Source organism: Prunus avium, chromosome 1 (genome assembly GCF_965620075.1).
Source record: "Prunus avium chromosome 1, drPruAviu1.hap1.1, whole genome shotgun sequence".
Lineage (NCBI taxonomy): Eukaryota > Viridiplantae > Streptophyta > Magnoliopsida > Rosales > Rosaceae > Prunus > Prunus avium.
Window position 1 is genome coordinate 32,785,293 of NC_142284.1, and position 25,446 is coordinate 32,810,738.

Consider the following 25,446-nt stretch of genomic DNA (forward strand, 5'->3'; position numbering starts at 1 on the left):
TTCTTCTTTGCATTCATTGGTTGCAAGTAGTCAATTTGAACTTCTCCTTCATTGTTTATTCATTCTTTCTTTATTTCTTCAATGATGGAAGCTTTGCATGCATGTCCTAGAGTATATTCATGCAATTGATTGCTTCTTCTTTTCATTTGTTTTATCTTCAATTGCATTTGCTGCTGCACAAGTTGTCTCGAGCAAATTTCCTTGGCTTTGGCTGCACATATTTCTTCTCATCCTTTACTTTCTTCTTGCAACACATTACTTACTTCTTTTCCTCAACATGCTATTGGTGGAAGACACTTAATATCTACAAACAACCACTCATTAAATATAAAAACAAAGATTGGAAAGAAACAATAAAAATACTTTAATAGATTTATATAAAACAAAAGAAAATACTAACAAATATAAATTTAAGGATAAAACTTGTATTAATTTTGTGCTCATCAAATACCCTCAAACCTATATTTTGCTAGTCCTCGAGCAAAAGAAAATAAAAACTAAGTAGAAAAGAAAACTAAGCCACTTTCGCAGGGATCTCGATTGCATTTAGCATATGCAACAAGCCTTTAAACCCCTAGGTTACCCTAGTGGACGAGTATAGTCTCGTGAGGGCTTTCAGTGATGATACCCACAAACATCGAAATGAGAGTTTAAAAATTTATGCTACAACAAAATTTGAAAATTTAAACAAATGCTTAACCATCATCAAAAGCTATTTGGATTGAAAAATTCATGAACAATTTTTAAAAGAGCAAACATGCTTCAAATTAATCCCCACATAAAGTTTTGATCACTTATAATCATTTAGTAAATTTTTCATTTGTTTCCTTTGGTGTTTAAGTGAACCAACACATTTTAGAGACAAAAGTTAATTTCAATCATAGTAACCTCATTATTTCAATCATTATCAAAATTCAGTGCAAATAACTAACCAAAGCATATATATACAATTTTTTTTTTTCTTTTTTTTTTTTTCTTTTTTTTTTTTTTTTTGATTGTGACTGTGCAATGTTTAGTTCCATTAAGCTTTCTAATTAACCCATGTAGCGAGATTTAGGCCAACGACTCTCAAACCAAAGGTTTTAAGGCATTAGGTGTAGAAACACCCCTAAGGGCTTATTAACTCGAGTTAAAAAGGCTACAGAACTAAACTAGTCACAAAATGTATTTACCCCAAAACTTTACCGTTTGACGCAAACACTCGCTGCTGTTTAGGCAAGAGGCCCGGTTACTAAGTAAAACTCTGGATAAATTAACATCATTATTATTATTTTATTTATTTACTTATTTGTTTTTTTACGCCAAGGTCAATCAAGAGCAATGTCTTCTAACTCTACTTAAAACAACAAAGTTAACTATAATTGATCTTTTCTTTCATTCTCACTAAAGTGTTGATGTGCATGTGAGAGTTCAAAGTATAACTCATGAATTATCCACTAAATAGAAATAAGTGAAAAAAAAAAAAAAAAAAAAAAAAAAAAACTAAAATTATGGGTTTAAAATTTAATAATATGTTTCCAATCGTAAAAATCATTCATGAGTGTTAAATCTGATTTGATGATAGTAAGCATAAAAATCTAGAGATAACACCATTTTTATTTTTTAATTATTTTTTTTTTTTTTTTTAATTTTTGGGTGAAATAAAATAATAAAAAAAAACAAAACAAAACTTCTAAACCTTACCCCCAAACCTAAATCAATCATTGTCCTCAATGTTGAAGAATGTAGGTATCAACAAAGTTATAACAAGAAATGAAATGGAGTAAAGCAATTAAATAAAAGAACAAAAAAGAATTAAAATTATAATTTAGTTGCAAAAATAATAAAAAATAAAAATAAAAATAAAGGAAAACAAAAATAACCAAACAAAACAGTAAACCCTAACAAACAGTTCTACGCAAACCGAAACCCAAAAGACGAAGAAGTCCAGCCCATTGGAACCTCCAAATCAATTGAAAACCCAATCCAAACGAAAGCCCAAAATTTTTTTTTTTTTTTTTTCGGAAAGAAAATAAACTAAGTTATAAAAGAAAAAGAAAAAGAAAAATAAACACATTTCCAAAATTTTAAAAATATATATATATATATAGAAAAACAAAAACAAAAACTGGAAAGGGAAGGTCACGGATAAAAGAAGGAAGGGATGTGTCGGCGTGCAGAGACAGCGTTCAATAATTAAGCAGAAAACACGGAAAGTGAAAGTGAAAGTAAAAGTGAAAGTAAAAGTAAAAAACATGAAGGTAAAAGAAAAAAAATTGTCTCCCCTCTAAAAACACGCGGCTGCAAAACGTTAGGGAATCCGAGAGAAACAAACGCAGAAGCCGAAGTCTATTTAACCCGTCTCTGTGGAGTTGAGCTTGCGTCTGTGTTTCATCCTGAAAACTCAGAGTAAAACATCAATAAGCAAGAAACACAAATCACAATGGCAACCTCACCCACTTCCCTCGATGATTTGAATCTAGAGTTGGCCCTTGCGCCATCAGTGGCTCAAGTAAGTGCTCCTCCTCAATCCGTCTTCCCAAACTCCACATATCATCATGGCTCGGCCTCAAACTTTGCTGAGGCAATGCCGAGAAGAGTAGTGCTGCCAGGAGGGATGACTGTTAGGAGACTCACACCGGCAGATCATCTGTACATGACACAGAGGTCAGACAAGGCCGCGGTGGAGGAGTCTCATGATTTAACTGTTCTCCACGCAACCTCCTCCACAAATCTGGGCATAAGATTACTGGCGAGGACGCGAGAGTGCGCAGTTCTGACCGAGGAAGTAGCCTCTTTGAAGGCTCAGGTGGCGGATTTGCAAAAGCGGCTCTACTGTGCCAACCAGCAAGTAGAAGCACTGTGGAAGAGAAACAATGATCATGCAGAGCTTTTGCAGATTCTACAAATAAGAGAAAATAGAGGCAATTAGTATGATGCCTCAGGTGGCTCAATATCTGGGAAGAAACATGTGATTTTTAAATATATGTATGCATTTTCACGTCTATGTATGTAATCACATGTTTATGAAATGAATAAGTATTCGAGCCAAATTTCCGTGTGTGCAATCAAGAAGCAATCTACTTCCCAAACTTAACAACAAATTAAATACATAAACAAGTAAAAGAAAGAAAGAAAGAATTACAGTAATAAAAGCAAAGAGAAACAAGAAATTCAGAATTGCCTTAGTTGGAGATCGGGTTCCGATCTGTTTATTTATTTATTTATTATTTTTATTTTTATTTTTTTACAGTACTTAAATAGAAAGATAATACCTGGAAAATATGCGTGTCAATCCCTTTGGTATTTATCCCGTACAGAATGAAAGACAAAAATAATAAATAAATAAAATCCAAGCAAAAAGAAATAAAGACCAAAATAAAATAAAACACACAAAAAGAAAACTAAAATCTATACAAATACAAAATAAACAGTCATAAAAAAAATACAAAAATAACCACACAAAGAAATAAGCAAAAATTATATTGTTTTTTTTTTTAAATTATTTTTTTATTTTTAACACTTTGTAAAAAATAACTTATTTTAAAAACACAAATATACAAGCAACTCACGGATGACCAGTTAAGGGCCTCAGAAAACACAGCCAGGGGATCCGGGAAGGTTGGAGGGGTCACAATGGTCCCGCTTAAAACCCAAACTTCTTAAACACCAAAGGTGTCGCCTATAGAACTCCTAGACACTGTATTGACGAAGACACTCACTGGAGTTACCAAAAGTCAGCTCATATGAAAAATCTTTTTTTTTTTTTTTTTTTTTTTTTTTTTTGTGTGTGTGGGTAATTTCTACAGCTTATGAATATCTAAAAAAACATAAATAGCACAAATAAATAATAAATACGAAACTAAAGATAGTCTGAGAATTCAATCCTGATAAACAGGATTCTCCAAGTGAATCGTGTCATCCTGCATAACAAAATTATCCAAAAATGGTTTAAGACGTTGACCATTAACTTTAAAAACATTACCATTTTTTGGATCCTCAATCTCCACTGCTCCAAAAGGAAAAACTCTTGTGACCACAAATGGACCTGTCCATCTGGAACGAAGTTTACCAGGAAAAATATGCAATCTCGAATTATATAAGAGAACTTTCTGGGATGGTTCAAAGTTTTTCCTCAAAATATTTCTATCATGAAAAACCTTCATTTTCTCTTTGTAAATTCGAGAGTTTTCGTAAGCATCATTCCTTAATTCTGCCAACTCACTCAACTGAAGCTTCCTATTTGAACTTGCATCATTTAAACCAAAATTAAACATTTTAATTGCCCAATATGCCTTATGTTCAAGTTCAACTGGTAAATGACAAGCCTTACCGTAGACAAGTCTGTAAGGTGACATCCCTAAGGGGGATTTGTATGCTGTACGGTATGCCCATAAAGCATCAATTAATCTCAAAGACCAATCTTTACGGTTAGGACTCACAGTTTTTTCCAAAATTTGTTTTATCTCCCGATTAGCAAGTTCAACTTGACCGCTTGTTTGTGGGTGATATGGGGTAGCGACTTTATGAGTGACACCATATTTTTTCATTAAAGCCTCAAAAGGTTTATTACAAAAGTGTTTTCCCCCATCACTTATAATAGCTCGAGGTGTTCCAAATCTTGCGAAAATATTTTCTTTTAAAAACCGCAAAACAGTTTTATGATCATTATGTCGACAAGGAACAGCCTCTACCCATTTAGAAACATAATCAATACCGACCAAGATATAAAGATATCCAAAAGAAATAGGGAAAGGACCCATAAAATCAATGCCCCAACAATCAAATATTTCAATTACCAAAATTGGGTTCAAAGGCATCATGTTTCTACGGGTAATTGCCCCCAACTTTTGACAACGGTCACAAGTTCGACAAAAAGAATTAGTGTCTTTAAAAAGCGTAGGCCAATAGAATCCACACTGCAAAATTTTTGCAGCGGTTTTCTTTACAGAAAAATGACCGCCACATGCTTCATTATGACAAAAAGAAATTACTGCATGGATTTCATTATCAGGTACACACCTTCTAATGATCTGATCAGGGCAATATTTAAACAAATAAGGGTCATCCCAAAAGAAATTTCGAACCTCTGTAAGAAATTTCCTCTTGTCTTGAGCAGTCCAATCAGATGGAATTTTACCTGTAGCAAGAAAATTAACAATGTTAGCAAACCAAGGTAATTCTGAAATAGCAAATAATTGCTCATCTGGAAAAGAATCATTAATTGGCAATGTTTCAATGATATCCTCAAAACTCAATCTAGACAAATGATCAGCCACTACATTTTCTACTCCCTTTTTATCTTTGATTGTGATGTCAAATTCTTGAAGTAGTAGGATCCACCTAATCAGTCGAGCTTTAGCATCTTTTTTTTCAAAAAGGTATTTTAAAGCTGCATGGTCAGTGAAAATAACAATAGGTGATCCAACTATATAAGAACGAAACTTATCCAAAGCAAATACCACAGCAAGGAGTTCTTTTTCAGTTGTAGAATAATTCATCTGAGCACTGTTCAAGGTTCTGCTTGCATAATGTATGACATGTGGCTTCTTATCCTTTCTTTGCCCCAAAACAGCTCCAACCGCGTAATCACTAGCATCACACATAATTTCAAAAGGTAAAGTCCAGTCAGGTGGTTGCATAATTGGAGCAGATGTGAGCATTTTAATTAATTTCTCAAAAGCCTTTTGACATGAATCAGACCACTCAAATTTACAATCTTTTAATAGGAGATTACACAAGGGTCTAGATATTGCACTAAAATTCTGAATAAATCTCCTATAAAAACCAGCATGACCTAAAAATGATCTGACATCTTTAACAGTTTTTGGAACTGGCAATTTTGAAATCAATTCAATTTTAGCTTTATCCACTGCAATTCCTTTAGATGAAACAATATGACCAAGAACAATTCCAGAAGAAACCATAAAATGACACTTCTCCCAATTTAAAACAAAGTTTTTCTCTTGGCATCGAACCAATACTTTTTCCAAATTACTCAAGCAATTATCAAAAGAATCACCAAAAACAGATATATCATCCATGAAAACTTCAAGAAATTGCTCAACCATATCACTGAAAATACTGATCATGCATCTTTGAAAAGTAGCTGGAGCATTACATAATCCGAAAGGCATTCTACGAAAAGCAAAAGTACCAAAAGGACATGTAAAAGTAGTTTTTTCTTGATCTTCAATGGCAATTTCAATTTGATAATAACCTGAGTATCCATCTAAGAAGCAATAAAATTCATGACCGGCTACCCTTTCTAAGATTTGATCAATAAAAGGTAAAGGGAAATGGTCTTTTCTAGTTGCAGAATTCAGCTTTCTATAATCAATGCACATACGCCAACTTGAAACCACTCTAGTAGGTATCAATTCATTTTTATCATTTTCAACCACAGTTATGCCAGATTTCTTAGGTACAACTTGAGTAGGACTTACCCATTTACTATCAGAGATGGAATAAATAATACCTGCATCTATTAATTTTAACACCTCAGTTTTAACAACATCTTTCATGATTGGGTTTAACCTACGTTGTGCCTCCCTAGAAGACTTGGCTTCATCCTCTAAAAATATTTTATGAGTACAAACAAGAGGACTAATTCCCTTAATGTCAGCAAGAGTCCAACCAATGGCAGATCTGTGAGAATTCAACACATTAAGTAACTTACCTTCTTGCAAAGAGTCAAGTTCAGAAGATATTACCACTGGAAAAGTGTTGTTGGACCCCAAGAAGGCATGTTTAAGTCCCATGGGTAAAGGCTTCAATTCTAGATTAGGAACTTCCACATTTGATGGCAATGTCTTTTCCTTTCGAGGTGGAAGCTTCTCAAACCTTGGAGTCCATTTATCAGCCTGTAAGGAATTAAACAACGAATTAAGATAAGCAATTTCTGGCTCCTCAAGTAATTCGGATTCTTTAGAATTCAATAAAAGAGTCTCAAAAGGTTCAGAAATACTAGTCTTCTCAAATTGATCCTGTACAAGAACTTCAATCAAGTTCACCACTCCACATTCATCATCTTCATAAGGTTTCCTGAAAACATTAAAAATGTTAATTTCCAATGTCATGTTACCAAAACTGAGTTTCATTATCCCACTCCTACAACTGATGTGTGCATCACATGTAGCAAGGAAGGGACGTCCTAAAATGACAGGAATTTCATTTTCAGAATGCAAAACAGGTTGTGTATCCAAAACAACAAAGTCAACAGGGTAGTAAAATTTGTCCACTTGGACCAATACATCCTCAATTACCCCTCTCGGCACTCGTACAGAACGATCAGCAAGTTGCAACTTCATTGTTGTGGGCTTCAATTCACCAAGACCTAACTGCAAATACACTGAATATGGCAACAAATTTACACTAGCCCCCAAATCAAGCAAAGCACAATTGATGTAATTTTTTCCAATTACACATGAAAGAGTGGGACTTCCTGGATCTTTGTATTTAGGAGGGACCTTATGTTGCAACAATGCACTCACATGTTCAGTCAAAAATGCAGTTTTCTTCACCTGATGCTTTCTTTTAAATGTGCACAGATCTTTTAAAAATTTAGCATAAGAAGGAATCTGTTTAATAGCATCTAACAGAGGAATATTAACTTTGACTTCTTTAAAAACATCCAAAATTTCATGATTTTGATTCAATTTCTTTGGAGGATTTAAAGCTTGGGGAAAAGGAGCAGGAAAATTATTTTCATTTAATTCACTCAATTTGGACTTGTTTAGTTCATCATTATTCTTAGATTTTTCAACTTTCTTTGGTGAAGGTGTTGTATCAATTATTTTACCACTTTTAAGAGCAATGACAGACTTAGCATGTTCAATTGAGGTTTCACACAAATTAACATTTTTTGGATTTGGTTGAGTTTGAGAAGGAAATTTCCCTTTTTCATTTATTGCAAAAGAATTTGTCAATTTAGAAATTTGGCTTTTAATTTCTTTATTTTCATCAACCATTTGACCAAACAAGGTATCATACCTTTGATTTTGCTTCTGTTGTTCCTGCATAAATGCTTGAAGAGTATCGCTCAAAGATGGTCTAGCATTAAATGTATTAGTTGTAGGAAATTGATGATTGAAAGAATTTCTCTCACTTACCTGAGGTTGTGAATCATTGCTCCAACGAAAATTTGGATGATTCCTTGTCGCTGGATTGTAAGTGTTGGAAAAAGGAGAATATTGTTGTTTGAAGTTTCCAACAGCAGCACAACGCTCCTCATAAGCTCCTTTCATTTCCTGAAAAATTGGGCAATTTTTAACAGTATGACCAATCTCATAACAAGAATCACATACTTGATTAACATCAGCTTGAAAAACAGGTTGAGGCAAATTTGATTTTTCCGTTTTCAAAGCAGCTATCTCTTTAGTCAAAACCTCAAATTTTAATTTCCAATCATCTTCTTCTTTTAATTGATAAATTCCTTTATTAGTAGAAGATGTGGCAATTCTTGACCGATCAGTGGTCTCAACTGGACTGGGGACAGTCCATTGATGAGCTTTTTCAGCAATTTCATCCAAAAATTCTAGGGCATCATCAGGGTCTTTTTGCATAAAATTTCCATTACACATTGACTCAACAAATTGGCGATCACGAGGGAGAAGTCCCTCATAGATATAACTAGCAAGACGCCAATTTTCAAAACCATGGTGTGGGCACAAATTCAAAAGCTCTTTAAATTTTTCCCAAGTTTGATACAAAGTTTCATTTTCCTTTTGAGAGAAATTTGAGATTCTTTTCTTAAGAGCAATCGTCTTGTGATTAGGAAAATACTTGTTAAAAAATGCTTGAGTCATTTCCCCCCAAGAACCTATGGATCTAGCCCTTAATGAATACAACCAACTTTTAGCCTTTTCTTTTAAGGAAAAAGGAAAAAATTTCAACCTTATGAAATTAAGCCTATCAAGTTGAACATTGTAAAAAGTGCCAATAGCCTCTTCAAATTCCCTAACATGCACATAAGGATTTTCACTTTCCATGCCATGAAAAATGGGAAGCAGTTGAATCATTCCAGGTTTGAAATCATAATTTGGCATGTTAGGTGGAAACATGATGCATGACGGATTTGGTGCACGAATAGGATGCAAAAATGTCTCTAAAGTTCTAGGTGCAACTACTTCTCTCATTTCATTATTCTCAATCTCATTATTTTCAATATGAGCATTAATTTCTTGTTCATTATTCGCAATTTCTTGTTCATCATTCACAATTGCTGCCATGCTTTCAGATTTGTTGGAATTTTCAGTTGAAGAAGTTGAAGCAGAATGTTCTAAATTAACAGTTTCAGACTTTTTGACAAACCTTCCTAGATGATCTCTAGGTCGCATAAAGAAAATAAATAGATAAACAAAAAATACAAATACAAATATATATTAACAATGAGATAAGTTTGGAAAGAGTGTACCAGATGTGAAGAATTTCACATAACCAGCAAACCTTTGACCAAGGGGATCTCTGCACTCTTTGACAAGCCGCTCCCCGGCAACGGCGCCAATTTGTTCGTACCACTTTTACAAAAATCAAAGGAGATAGTATCGTATAGTAGTGTAGCTCGGAAGTCCGAGTGTCGTATCCACAGAGAGCAGTGTAAAGAAAATAACAGAGATGAAAAAGAACAAGTGTGATTGAGAGGTAGAATTATGCAAGATTTGATTTGGAGAAAATTTAATTGATTAAAACACTAAGGCATTGGGTTTCCACTTTTAACATAAGCATGCAACTCTTAATAATTTGATCCACAAAATATTTTCCATTGTAGTTGTTCAAAATAATTAAAGCTCTTTTTAATTTCCTTTAGAAGTATTCTAAGCATAACTTGTACCATTGGCAACAAACTATCAAAAAATAATCTTCATCAAAATTCTATTAATCTTTAGTAATTCTCTTCTCTTTTAAAAGCATGAAAGTTTTTACTACACTATGGGAAAAACATGATTGAACCCATGAAATAGATTATCAAACATTCATCAATTAATTAAAAAGAAAACTACAAATTCCATTTGAACAAAAACTACAAATTCACATTAAAGCTTAAGTTTGGATCAAACTAATAAAAATTACACACTTATATTAAAAGTTTCCTCCCTAGCCCTAGCTAGGGAGTTAGTTCCCCATAATAAAATAAAACTAAAAACAGAATTTAAGACTTAGAAATATGGAGGGAAAAGAGAAAAAGCTCAAGATTGTGGAGCTTGGTGTAGTTTTACAATGCCGTAGCTCCATCTATTTATAGGAGGATGGGAGCAATATTCATGATTTTAATATGTCTTCCACTTGCCATCAAACCAATTGCCAAGTTGCTTCCTTTAATTAATTCATTGTGATGATGACTCCTTATCTAAATTCTTCAAAACTTTCTTCCACTTGAACACTTTGTCATGCATTTCCATACTTTCCTTCTTCTCATTGTCGGGTATCACTCTTGAATTTCTCCACACCACTCTCCACTTGCTTCTTTACTCCAAGCTTTTATCATTTCAAATAAGTACCCATCATTTTCAAATATATTCCTTAATCTTGGCCTAGTTCCTTGACTTTGGTTTTCACAAAGATCTTTGAGTCTTCTTATCAATTGCTCCACTTGCTCATCTATCGTATCTTCTCATAAAAACTGCAGCAACTTTCCTCAAATTGTAGCTAGATAACAACTCAAGCATCATCATTCTTCTTTGCATTCATTGGTTGCAAGTAGTCAATTTGAACTTCTCCTTCATTGTTTATTCATTCTTTCTTTATTTCTTCAATGATGGAAGCTTTGCATGCATGTCCTAGAGTATATTCATGCAATTGATTGCTTCTTCTTTTCATTTGTTTTATCTTCAATTGCATTTGCTGCTGCACAAGTTGTCTCGAGCAAATTTCCTTGGCTTTGGCTGCACATATTTCTTCTCATCCTTTACTTTCTTCTTGCAACACATTACTTACTTCTTTTCCTCAACATGCTATTGGTGGAAGACACTTAATATCTACAAACAACCACTCATTAAATATAAAAACAAAGATTGGAAAGAAACAATAAAAATACTTTAATAGATTTATATAAAACAAAAGAAAATACTAACAAATATAAATTTAAGGATAAAACTTGTATTAATTTTGTGCTCATCATCCAATTTGGAACATCTATTGTTTTCGGATCAAGCCCAAAACCTGGGCAACATCATAATATGGCGGGAGGAGTCATTTGGTGAGTGTTGAGTGAAATCCAGTCGCTAGAAGTATGGAATACACCAATCAATCCAATTGGGAACGAACTGCCGTTGAACTTGAATTGTCCAATTGGAACACCTATTGATTTCGGATCGAGCCCAAAACTTGGGAAACATCATGTTATGGTGGGAGGAGTCATTTGGTGAGTTTTGAGTGAAATCCAATCGCTAGAAGTATGGAATACACCAACCACTCCAATTAGGAACGAACTGCCGTTGAAATTGAAATGTCCAATTTCTCACACGTATTGATTTTTGATCGAGCCCAAAACTTGGGCAACATCGTAATATGATGGGAGGAGTCATTTGGTGAGTTTTGGGAGAAATCCAATCGCTTGAAGTATGGAATACACCAACCACTCCAATTAGGAACGAATTGCCGTTGAACTTGAATTGTCCAATTTCTCACACCTATTGATTTCGGATCGAGCCCCAAACTTGGACAACATCATAATATGGTGGGAGGAGTCATTTGGTGAGTTTTCAGTGAAATCCAATCGCTAGAAGTATGGAATACACCAACCACTCCAATTTGGAAAGAACTGCCGTTGAACTTGAATTGTCCAATTTGGAACACCTATTGATTTCGGATCGAGCCCAAAACCTGGGCAACATCATAATATGGCGGGAGGAGTCATTTGGTGTGTTTTTAGTGAAATCCAATCGCTAGAAGTATGGAATACACCAATCAATCCAATTGGGAATGAACTGCCGTTGAACTTGAATTGTCCAATTGGAACACCTATTGATTTCGGATCGAGCCCAATACTTGGGAAACATCATGTTATGTTCGGAGGAGTCATTTGGTGAGTTTTGAGTGAAATCCAATCGCTAGAAGTATGGAATACACCAACCACTCCAATTAGGAACGAACTGTCGTTGAAATTGAATTGACCAATTTCTCACACCTATTGAATTTGGATCGAGCCCAAAACTTGGGCAACATCATAATATGGTTGGAGGCGTCATTTGGTGAGTTTTGAGTGAAATCCAATCGCTAGAAGTATGGAATACACCAATCAATCCAATTGGGAACGAACTGCCGTTGAACTTGAATTGTCCAATTGGAACACCTATTGATTTCGGATCGAGCCCAAAACTTGGGAAACATCATGTTATGGTGGGAGGAGTCATTTGGTGAGTTTTGAGTGAAATCCAATCGCTAGAAGTATGGAATACACCAACCACTCCAATTAGGAACGAACTGCCATTGAACTTGAATTGTCCAATTTCTCACACCTATTGATTTCGGATCGAGCCCAAAACTTGGGCAACATCATAATATGGTGGGAGGTGTCATTTGGTGAGTTTTGAGTGAAATCCAATCGCTAGAAGTATGGAATACACCAACCACTCCAATTAGGAACGAACTGCCGTTGAAATTGAAATGTCCAATTTCTCACACGTATTGATTTTTGATCGAGCCCAAAACTTGGGCAACATCGTAATATGATGGGAGGAGTCATTTGGTGAGTTTTGGGAGAAATCCAATCGCTTGAAGTATGGAATACACCAACCACTCCAATTAGGAACGAACTGCCGTTGAACTTGAATTGTCCAATTTCTCACACCTATTGATTTCGGATCGAGCCCCAAACTTGGACAACATCATAATATGGTGGGAGGAGTCATTTGGTGAGTTTTCAGTGAAATCCAATCGCTAGAAGTATGGAATACACCAACCACTCCAATTAGGAAAGAACTGCCGTTGAACTTGAATTGTCCAATTTGGAACACCTATTGATTTCGGATCGAGCCCAAAACCTGGGCAACATCATAATATGGCGGGAGGAGTCATTTGGTGTGTTTTTAGTGAAATCCAATCGCTAGAAGTATGGAATACACCAACCACTCCAATTAGGAAAGAACTGTCGTTGAAATTGAATTGACCAATTTCTCACACCTATTGAATTTGGATCGAGCCCAAAACTTGGGCAACATCATAATATGGTGGGAGGAGTCAATTGGTGGGTTTTCAGTGAAATCCAATCGCTAGAAGTATGGAATACACCAACCACTCCAATTAGGAACGAACTGCCGTTGAACTTGAATTGTCCAATTTGGAACACCTATTGATTTCGGATCGAGCCCAAAACTTGGGCAACATCATACTATGGCGGGAGGAGTCATTTGGTGAGTTTTGAGTGAAATCCAATTGCTAGAATATGGAATACACCAACCACTCCGATTAGGAACGAACTGCCGTTGAACTTGAATTGTCCAATTTGGAACACCAATTGATTTTGGATCGAGCCCAAAACTTGGCGAACATCATAATATGGTGGGAGGAGTCATTTGGTGAGTTTTGAGTGAAATCCAATCGCTAGAATTATGGAATACACCAACCACTCCAATTAGGAACGAACTGCCGTTGAACTTGAATTGTCCAATTTGGAACACCTATTGATTTCGGATCGAGCCCAAAACCTGGGCAACATCATAATATGGCGGGAGGAGTCATTTGGTGAGTTTTGAGTGAAATCCAATCGCTCGAAGTATGGAATACACCAATCAATCCAATTGGGAACGAACTGCCGTTGAACTTGAATTGTCCAATTGGAACACCTATTGATTTCGGATCGAGCCCAAAACTTGGGAAACATCATGTTATGGTGGGAGGAGTCATTTGGTGAGTTTTGAGTGAAATCCAATCGCTAGAAGTATGGAATACACCAACCACTCCAATTAGGAACGAACTGTCGTTGAAATTGAATTGACCAATTTCTCACACCTATTGAATTTGGATCGAGCCCAAAACTTGGGCAACATCATATTATGGTGGGAGGAGTCATTTGGTGATTTTTGAGTGAAATCCAATCGCTAGAATTATGGAATACACCAACCACTCCAATTAGGAACGAACTGCCGTTGAACTTGAATTGTCCAATTTGGAACACCTATTGATTTCGGATCGAGCCCAAAACTTGGGCAACATCTAAATATTGTGGGAGGAGTCATTTGGTGAGTGTTGAGTGAAATCCAGTCGCTAGAAGTATGAAATACACCAATCAATCCAATTGGGAACGAACTGCCGTTGAACTTGAACTGTCCAATTGGAACACCTATTGATTTCGGATCGAGCCCAAAACTTGGGCAACATCATAATATGGTGGGAGGAGTCATTTGGTGGGTTTTGAGTGAAATCCAATCGCTAGAAGTATGGAATACACCAACCACTCCAATTAGGAATGAACTGCCGTTGAACTTGAATTGTCCAATTGCTCACACCTATTGATTTCGGATCGAGCCCAAAACTTGGGCAACATCATAATATTGTGGGAGGAGTCATTTGGTGAGTTTTGAGTGAAATCCAATCTATAGAAGTATGGAATACACCAACCACTCCAATTAGGAATGAACTGCCGTTGAACTTGAATTGTCCAATTTCTCACACCTATTGATTTCGGATCGAGCCCAAAACTTGGGCAACATCATAATATTGTGGGAGGAGTCATTTGGTGAGTTTTGAGTGAAATCCAATCGCTAGAAGTATGGAATACAACAACCACTCCAATTAGGAACGAACTGCCGTTGAACTTGAATTGTCCAATTTCTCACACCTATTGATTTCGGATCGAGCCCAAAACTTGGGCAACATCATAATATGGTGGGAGGAGTCATTTGGTGAGTTTTGAGTGAAATACAATCGCTAGAAGTATGGAATACACCAACCACTCCAATTAGGAAAGAACTGCCGTCGCAAATGAATAGTCCAATTTCTCGCGCCTATTGATTTCGGATCGAGCCCAAAACTTGGGCAACATCATAATATGGTGGGAGGAGTCATTTGGTGGGTTTTGAGTGAAATCCAATCGCTAGAAGTATGGAATACACCAACCACTCCAATTAGGAACGAACTGCCGTTCAAATTGAAATGTCCAATTTCTCACACGTATTGATTTTTGATCGAGCCCAAAACTTGGGAAACATCATAATATGGTGGGAGGATTCATTTGGTGAGTTTTGAGAGAAATCCAATCTATAGAAGTATGGAATACACCAACCACTCCAATTAGGAATGAACTGCCGTTGAACTTGAATTGTCCAATTTCTCACACCTATTGATTTCGGATCGAGCCCAAAACTTGGGCAACATCATAATATAGTGGGAGGAGTCATTTGGTGAGTTTTGAGTGAAATCCAATTGCTAGAAGTATGGAATACACCAACCACTCAAATTAGGAACGAACTGCCGTTGAACTTGAATTGTCCAATTTCTCACACCTATTGATTTCGGATCGAGCCCCAAACTTGGGTAACATCATAATATGGTGGGAGGAGTCATTTGGAGAGTTTTGAGTGAAATCCAATCGCTAGAAGTATGGAATACACCAACCACTCCAATTAGGAGCGAACTGCCGTTGAACTTGAATTGTCCAATTTGGAACACCTATTGATTTCGGATCGAGCCCAAAACTTGGGCAACATCATAATATGGTGGGAGGAGTCATTTGGTGAGTTTTGAGTGAAATCCAATCGCTAGAAGTATGGAATACACCAACCAATCCAATTAGGAACGAAATGCCGTTGAACTTGAATTGTCCAATTTGGAACACCTATTGATTTCGGATCGAGCCCAAAACGTGGGCAACATCGTAATATGGTGAGAGGAGTCATTTGGTGAGTTTTGAGTGAAATGAAATCGCTAGAAGTACAGAATACACCAACCACTCCGATTAGGAACGAACTACCATTGAAATTGAATTGTCCAATTTCGAACACCTATTGATTTCGGATCGAGCCCAAAACTTGGGCAACATCATAATATGGTGGGAGGAGTCATTTGGTGAGTTTTGAGTGAAATCCAATCACTAGAAGTATGGAATACACCAACCACTGCAATTAGGAACGAACTGCCGTTGAACTTGAATTGTCCAATTTCTCACACCAATTGATTTCGGATCGAGCCCCAAAATTGGGCAACATCATAATATGGTGGGAGGAGTCATTTAGTCAGTTTTGAGTGAAATCCAATCGCTAGAAGTATGGAATACACCAACCACTCCAATTAGGAACGAAGTGCCGTTGAACTTGAATTGTCCAATTTGGAACACCTATTGATTTCGGCTCGAGCCCAAAACTTGGGCAACATCATAATATGGTGGGAGGAGTCATTTGGTGAGTTTTGAGAGAAATCCAATCGCTAGAAGTATGGAATACACCAACCACTCCAATTAGGAACGAACTGCCGTTGAACTTGAATTGTCCAATTTCTCACACCTATTGATTTTGAATCAAGCCCTAAACTTGGGCAACATCATAATATGGTGGGAGGAGTCATTTGGTGAGTTTTGAGTGAAATCCAATCGCAAGAAGTATGTAATACACCAACCAGTACAATTGGGAACGAACTGCCGTTGAACTTGAATTTTTCCAATTTCTCACACCTATTGATTTCGCATCGAGCCCAAAACTTGGGCAACAACATAATATGGTGGGAGGAGTCATTTGGTGAGTTTTGAGTGAAATCCAATCGCTAGAAGTATGGAATACACCAACCACTCCAATAAGGAACGAACTACCGTTGAACTTGAATTGTCCAATTTGGAACACCTATTGATTTCGGATCGAGCCCAAAACCTGGGCAACATCATAATATGGTGGGAGGAGTCATTTGGTGAGTTTTAAGTGAAATCCAATCGCTAGAAGTATGGAATACACCAACCCCTCCAATTAGGAACGAACTGCCGTTGAACTTGAATTGTCCAATTTGGAACACCTATTGATTTCGGATCGAGCCCAAAACTTGGGCAACATCATAATATGGTGGGAGGAGTCATTTGGTGAGTTTTGAGTGAAATCCAATCGCTAGAAGTATGGAATACACCAACCAATCCAATTAGGAACGAAATGCCGTTGAACTTGAATTGTCCAATTTGGAACACCTATTGATTTCGGATCGAGCCCAAAACGTGGGCAACATCGTAATATGGTGAGAGGAGTCATTTGGTGAGTTTTGAGTGAAATGAAATCGCTAGAAGTACAGAATACACCAACCACTCCGATTAGGAACGAACTACCATTGAACTTGAATTGTCCAATTTCGCACACCTATTGATTTCGGATCGAGCCCAAAACTTGGGCAACATCATAATATGGTGGGAGGAGTCATTTGGTGAGTTTTGAGTGAAATCCAATCGCTAGAAGTATGGAATACACTAACCACTCCAATTAGGAACGAACTGCCGTTGAAATTGAAATGTCCAGTTTCTCACACGTATTGATTTTTGATCAAGCCCAAAACTTGGGCAACATCATAATATGGTGGGAGGAGTCATTTGGTGAGTTTTGAGTGAAATCCAATCGCAAGAAGTATGGAATACACCAACCAGTACAATTGGGAACGAACTACCGTTGAACTTGAATTGTCCAATTTCTCACACCTATTGATTTCGCATCGAGCCCAAAACTTGGGCAACATCATAATATGGTGGGAGGAGTCATTTGGTGAGTTTTGAGTGAAATCCAATCACTAGAAGTATGGAATACACCAACCACTGCAATTAGGAACGAACTGCCGTTGAACTTGAATTGTCTAATTTGGAACACCTATTGATTTCGGATCGAGCCCAAAACTTGGGCAACATCATAATATTGTGGGAGGAGTCATTTGGTGAGTTTTGAGTGAAATCCAACCGCTAGAAGTATGGAATACACCTACCCCTCCAATTAGGAACGAACTGCCGTTGAACTTGAATTGTCCAATTTCTCACACCAATTGATTTCGGATCGAGCCCCAAAATTGGGCAACATCATAATATGGTGGGAGGAGTCATTTAGTCAGTTTTGAGTGAAATCCAATCGCTAGAAGTATGGAATACACCAACCACTCCAATTAGGAACGAAGTGCCGTTGAACTTGAATTGTCCAATTTGGAACACCTATTGATTTCGGATCGAGCCCAAAACTTGGGCAACATCAAAATATGGTGGGAGGAGTCATTTGGTGAGTTTAGATTGAAATCCAATCGCTAGAAGTGTGGAATACACCAACCACTCCAATTAGGAACGAGATGCCGTTGAAATTGAATTGTCCAATTTCTCACACCTATTGATTTCGGATCGAGCCCAAAACTTGGGCAACATCATAATATGGTGGGAGGAGTCATTTGGTGAGTTTTGAGTGAAATCCAATCGCTAGAAGTATGGAATACACTAACCACTCCAATTAGGAACGAACTGCCGTTGAAATTGAAATGTCCAGTTTCTCACACGTATTGATTTTTGATCGAGCCCAAAACTTGGGCAACATCATAATATGGTGGGAGGAGTCATTTGGTGAGTTTTGAGAGAAATCCAATCGCTAGAAGTATGGAATACACCAACCACTCCAATTAGGAACGAACTGCCGTTGAACTTGAATTGTCCAATTTCTCACACCTATTGATTTTGAATCAAGCCCTAAACTTGGGCAACATCATAATATGGTGGGAGGAGTCATTTGGTGAGTTTTGAGTGAAATCCAATCGCAAGAAGTATGGAATACACCAACCAGTACAATTGGGAACGAACTGCCGTTGAACTTGAATTGTCCAATTTCTCACACCTATTGATTTCGCATCGAGCCCAAAACTTGGGCAACATCATAATATGGTGGGAGGAGTCATTTGGTGAGTTTTGAGTGAAATCCAATCGCTAGAAGTATGGAATACACCAACCACTCCAATAAGGAACGAACTACCGTTGAACTTGAATTGTCCAATTTGGAACACCTATTGATTTCGGATCGAGCCCAAAACCTGGGCAACATCATAATATGGTGGGAGGAGTCATTTGGTGAGTTTTAAGTGAAATCCAATCGCTAGAAGTATGGAATACACCAACCCCTCCAATTAGGAACGAACTGCCGTTGAACTTGAATTGTCCAATTTGGAACACCTATTGATTTCGGATCGAGCCCAAAACTTGGGCAACATCATAATATGGTGGGAGGAGTCATTTGGTGAGTTTTGAGTGAAATCCAATCGCTAGAAGTATGGAATACACCAACCAATCCAATTAGGAACGAAATGCCGTTGAACTTGAATTGTCCAATTTGGAACACCTATTGATTTCGGATCGAGCCCAAAACGTGGGCAACATCGTAATATGGTGAGAGGAGTCATTTGGTGAGTTTTGAGTGAAATGAAATCGCTAGAAGTACAGAATACACCAACCACTCCGATTAGGAACGAACTACCATTGAACTTGAATTGTCCAATTTCGCACACCTATTGATTTCGGATCGAGCCCAAAACTTGGGCAACATCATAATATGGTGGGAGGAGTCATTTGGTGAGTTTTGAGTGAAATCCAATCACTAGAAGTATGGAATACACCAACCACTGCAATTAGGAACGAACTGCCGTTGAACTTGAATTGTCTAATTTGGAACACCTATTGATTTCGGATCGAGCCCAAAACTTGGGCAACATCATAATATTGTGGAAGGAGTCATTTGGTGAGTTTTGAGTGAAATCCAATCGCTAGAAGTATGGAATACACCTACCCCTCCAATTAGGAATGAACTGCCGTTGAACTTGAATTGTCCAATTTCGAACACCTATTGATTTCGGATCGAGCCCAAAACCTGGGCAACATCATAATATGGTGGGAGGAGTCATTTCGTGAGTTTTGAGTGAAATCCAATCGCTAGAAGTATGGAATACACCAACCACTCCAATTAGGAACGAAGTGCCGTTGAACTTGAATTGTCCAATTTGGAACACCTATTGATTTCTGATCGAGCCGAAAACTTGGGCAACATCATAATATGGTGGGAGGAGTCATTTGGTGAGTTTTGATTGAAATCCAATCGCTAGAAGTGTGGAATACACCAACCACTCCAATTAGGAACGAGCTGCCGTTGAAATTGAATTGTCCAATTTCTCACACCTATTGATTTCGGATCGAGCCCAAAACTTGGGCAACAACATAATATGGTGGGAGGAGTCATTTGGTGAGTTTTGAGTGAAATCCAATCGCTAGAAGTATGGAATACACCAACCACTCCAATTAGGAACGAACTGCCGTTGAACTTGAATTGTCCAATTTGGAACACCTATTGATTTCGGATCGAGCCCAAAACTTGGGCAACATCATAATATGGTGGGAGGAGTCATTTGTTGAGTTTTGAGTGAAATCCAATCGCTAGAACTGTGGAATACACCAACCACTCCAATTAGGAAAGAACTGTCGTTGAAATTGAATTGACCAATTTCTCACACCTATTGAATTTGGATCGAGCCCAAAACTTGGGCAACATCATAATATGGTGGGAGGAGTCATTTGGTGGGTTTTGAGTGAAATCCAATCGCAAGAATTATGGAATACACCAACCAGTCCAATTAGGAACGAACTGCCGTTGAACTTGAATAGTCCAATTTGGAACACCTGTTGATTTCGGATCGAGTCCAAAACTTGGGCAACATCATAATATGGTGGGAGGAGTCATTTGGAGAGTTTTGAGTGAAATCCAATCACTAGAAGTATGGAATACACCAATCAATCCAATTGGGAACGAACTGCCGTTGAATTTGAATTGTCCAATTGGAACACCTTTTGATTTCGGATCGAGCCCCAAACTTGGGCAACATCATAATACGGTGGGAGGAGTCATTTGGTGAGTTTTGAGTGAAATCCAATCGCTAGAAGTGTGGAATACACCAACCCCTCCAATTAGGAACGAACTGCCGTTGAACTTGAATTGTCCAATTTCTAACACCTATTGATTTCGGATCGAGCCCAAAACTTGGGCAACATCATAATATGGTGGGAGGAGTCATTTGGTTTGTTTTGAGTGAAATCCAATCGCTAGAAGGATGGAATACACCAACCACTCCAATTTGGAACGAACTGACGTTGAACTTGAATTGTCCAATTTGGAATGCCTATTGATTTCGGATCGAGCCCAAAAGTTGCGCGACATCATAATATGGTGGGAGGAGTCATTTGGTGAGTTTTTAGTGAAATCCAATCGCTAGAAGTATGGAATACACCAACCCCTCCAATTAGGAACGAACTGCCGTTGAACTTGAATTGTCCAATTTCTCACACCTATTGATTTCGGATCGAGCCCCAAACTTGGGCAACATCATAATATGGTGGGAGGAGTCATTTGGTGAGTTTTGAGTGAAATTCAATCGCTAGAAGTATGGAATACACCAACCACTCCAATTAGCAAAGAACTGCCGTTGAACTTGAATTGTCCAATTTCTCACACCTATTGATTTCGGATCGAGCCCAAAACTTGGGCAACATCATAATGGGGTGGGAGGAGTCATTTAGTGAGGTTTGAGTGAAATCCAATCGCTAGAAGTATGGAATACACCAACCAATGCAATTAGGAACGAACTGCCGTTGAACTTGAATTGTCCAATGTGGAACACCTATTGATTTCGGATCGAGCCCAAAACTTGGGCAACATCATAATATGGTGGGAGAGGTCATTTGGTGAGTTTTGAGTGAAATCCAATCGCTAGAAGTATGGAATACACCGACCACTCCAATTAGGAACGAACTGACGTTGAACTTGAATTGTCCAATTTGGAACGCCTATTGATTTCGGATCGAGCCCAAAACTTGGGCGACATCATAATATGGTGGGAGGAGTCTTTTGGTGAGTTTTGAGTGAAATCCAATCGCTAGAAGTGTGGAATACACCAACTACTACAATTAGGAACGAACTGCCGTTGAACTTGAATTGTCCAATTTCTCACACCTATTGATTTCTGATCGAGCCCCAAACTTGGGCAACATCATAATATGGTGGGAGGAGTCATTTGGTGAGTTTTGAGTGAAATCCAATCGCTAGAAGTATGGAATACACCAACCCTTCCAATTAGGAACGAATTGCCGTTGAACTTGAATTGTCCAATTTGGAACACTGTTGTTAATATTATGTTAACTCGCAATTGTACGGGGCAATTAGTAGTATAGGAAGACAAGTACGAGGTCGTACCCACGAAGATTGAGAAGTTAAAACTAGTTATGTACTTAGATTCCCAAATTCAAGAAAGTAGGAGGTTATGTCTAAAACATAATTAAAAACAAGAGTGGTTGTGATTGTTGAACAAAAGAAGCAAAATGAAATTTCAAACAAAAACAAGTAAACAAATGTAACAAAGAGTGGTTTTAAGAGTTGGAAAACAGATTTTGAGACTAGGGCATTCGAATCACCATAACAATTCAATTCTGGGTTATAAAGATTCAAGTAACAAGTCTAATTCAGATTCAAAGATTGATTCTAGCTAAAGTATGATTAGGCCATGGTGTTTGGTCCTAACCTTGTGTTCCTAATTCCCTAATTTGATCATTTGTTGTCTAACCTAAAATTAAGCATTAGGAACCCATTAAGCATAGAAGAACATTTTAAACAACCAAGTATGTATCTAATCCCTGTTGTCGAATGTCCATACATACTCTTCCTATTCATAGTTCAATTCGAATTAAAGCATGGTGTATACTCTTAATTCAAACCAAGATAGTTAACAAACAAGTTCTAATGGTGATCAATCATTCAAACAAGCATGTTAACTTATAAGCATAATGAATAAGAACATGAATCATGAATCAAACTTGAAACTCCAAACTTATAAACCCAGAATATTCATGTTAGGTTACATCGAAGCCCTAGTTATGGATTTAGCTACTCATAATGGAAAAGAGACTTGAACAGAAATGAGAAAACATAATGAATGCAATAAGAGTAGAAAAACCCTTTTTCTGAAGTTCTTGTGGTGTCCAAGGCTTCTCCAAGTGCTTCTCCACTTCTAATGCTTCTCCAAGAGCTTCCCCACTTCTAGAAAGATGTATGAAGGATATGGAGGTGATTTGGGATGAGTTTGAGTGAGTGGTGATGGCTAAGGAAGATGAAATTCGTAGGGAAATGGAAGAGAGGTTTGCTGGAGTTGTTTTGGTGATTGTTGGAGTGTTTGGGATTTTGAGAGTGTTTGAGGATGGTTGGAGTGAATTGTGGGGTTGTGAATCCCAGGATTTGTTGTGTCTTGAATGTGGAATGGATGTGGTATTTATAGGGAGAGGGGAGTGATAAATCTGAATTCAATATGGCTAATGCATACAACACTTGCATTATAAAAGATGAATTGGTTGATGCACTTCACTAATGCATACAACACTTGCATTATAAAATCTGAATTGGTTGATGCACTTCACCAATAAATCCCACCAGAAGCCCTAGCTCATCTTCATGTCACCATGACCAAGCTTCCAACCAGCTCAATAGCTCATGCCTAGCTCACCATGACCAAGCTTCCAACCAGAAACAATAGCTCATCCTGAGGTCAGCATGACCAGAAACTTCAAGGGCTTACAAATTGGGCTTCACTTAAGCAAATTAAGACTTTAAGCACTCAAACTTGAAGTTCAGAATGTCTTCTTTCCAGCCATATATCATTTGGGCCAATCCAAGGTCGGAGGAGGAAGTTAAGGCCAAAACAAATTGCTAACTCATTTTGCGCGCTGATAAAATCCATCCTGAGCATGGCTCTGTGTTTGCTAGGTAACAGACTCCATATTTATCTAATGGGGCTGCATTTTGGATATGTAATAGTACACACCCATTGGAACAACTTTCATGAAGAATGCTGCCTCATCCGAGCTGTGTAGGTTGCTGAAACAAAGCTTGCAATATGACCTACGGAACTGGACTGGCAGGGGGCTGTAGCCAAAATGAGTTTGTCTTTTAAGCTCTTCATCCCTTTATCCAAATCAGGCTTTAACATACATGGATTACATCATTTCATATCCAAAGCCATCATTCTTACCTAAAGCTGAAAGATAAACACAAAAACGATTAAAAGCACAAGTTTAACTCAAAAACATAACCAAATCATAAGCTAGAAGTATGAACCGATCAAACACCTACTGATTTCGGATCGAGCCCAAAACTTGGGCAACATCATAATATGGTGGGAGGAGTCATTTGGTGAATTTTGAGTGAAATCCAATCGCTAGAAGTATGGAATACACCAACCCCTCCAATTAGGAACGAACTGCCGTTGAACTTGAATTGTCCAATTTCTCACACCTATTGATTTCGGATCGAGCCCAAAACTTGGGCAACATCATAATATGGTGGGAGGAGTCATTTGGTGAGTTTTGAGTGAAATCCAATCGCTAGAAGTATGGAATACACCAACCACTCCAATTAGGAAAGAACTGCCGTTGAACTTGAATTGTCTAATTTCTCACACCTATTGATTTCGGATCGAGCCCAAAACTTGGGCAACATCATAATATGGTGGGAGGAGTCATTTGGTGAGTTTTGAGTGAAATCCAATCGCTAGAAGTATGGAATACACCAACCACTCCAATTAGGAAAGAACTGCCGTTGAACTTGAATTGTCTAATTTCTCACACCTATTGATTTCGGATCGAGCCCAAACGTTGGGCAACATCATAATGTGGTGGGAGGAGTCATTTGGTGAGTTTTGAGTGAAATCCAATCGCTAGAAGTATGGAATACACCAACCACTGCAATTAGGAACGAACTGCCGTTGAACTTGAATTGTCCAATGTGGAACACCTATTGATTTCGGATCGAGCCCAAAACTTGGGCAACATCATATTATGGTGGGAGGAGTCATTTGGTGAGTTTTGAGTGAAATCCAATCGCTAGAAGTATGGAATACACCAACCACTCCAATTAGGAACGAACTGACGTTGAACTTGAATTGTCCAATTTGGAACGCCTATTGATTTCGGATCGAGCCCAAAACTTGGACGACATCATAATATGGTGGGAGGAGTCATTTGGTGAGTTTTGAGTGAAATCCAATCGCTAGAAGTGTGGAATACACCAACCACTACAATTAGGAACGAACTGCCGTTGAACTTGAATTGTCCAATTTCTCACACCTATTGATTTCGGATCGAGCCCCAAACTCGGGCAACATCATAGTATGGTGGGAGGAGTCATTTGGTGAGTTTTGAGTGAAATCCAATCACTAGAAGTATGGAATACACCAACCCCTCCAATTAGGAACGAACTGCCGTTGAAATTGAATTGTCCAATTTGGAACACCTATTGATTTCGGATCGAGCCCAAAACTTGGGCAACATCATAATATGGTGGGAGGAGTCATTTGGTGATTTTTGAGTGAAATCCAATCGCTAGAAGTATGGAATACACCAACCACTCAAATTAGGAAAGAACTGTCGTTGCACTTGAGTAGTCCAATTTCTCGCACCTATTGATTTCGGATCGAGCCCAAAACATGGGCAACATCATAATATGGTGGGAGGAGTCA

General features: G+C 37.7%; 1 protein-coding gene and 1 non-coding gene across 2 annotated transcripts; one reads left to right on the plus strand and one right to left on the minus strand.

Moving 5' to 3' along the window:
• Positions 1-3,784: 3,784 nt before the first annotated feature.
• On the minus strand, positions 3,785-8,867 carry LOC148297696 (uncharacterized). Its single transcript, XM_088247796.1, has 4 exons — positions 7,781-8,867; positions 7,473-7,657; positions 4,985-6,551; positions 3,785-4,480 (listed from the first exon to the last, which is right to left on the minus strand). Exons 1-4 carry the CDS (start codon positions 8,784-8,786, stop codon positions 3,861-3,863), a joined length of 3,378 nt encoding a protein of 1,125 aa, XP_088103922.1. The 5' UTR covers positions 8,787-8,867; the 3' UTR covers positions 3,785-3,860.
• On the plus strand, positions 8,632-8,738 carry LOC148297697 (small nucleolar RNA R71). Its single transcript, XR_015833266.1, has one exon. It is a non-coding gene; the product is annotated as a small nucleolar RNA R71 (small nucleolar RNA).
• Positions 8,868-25,446: the final 16,579 nt, after the last annotated feature.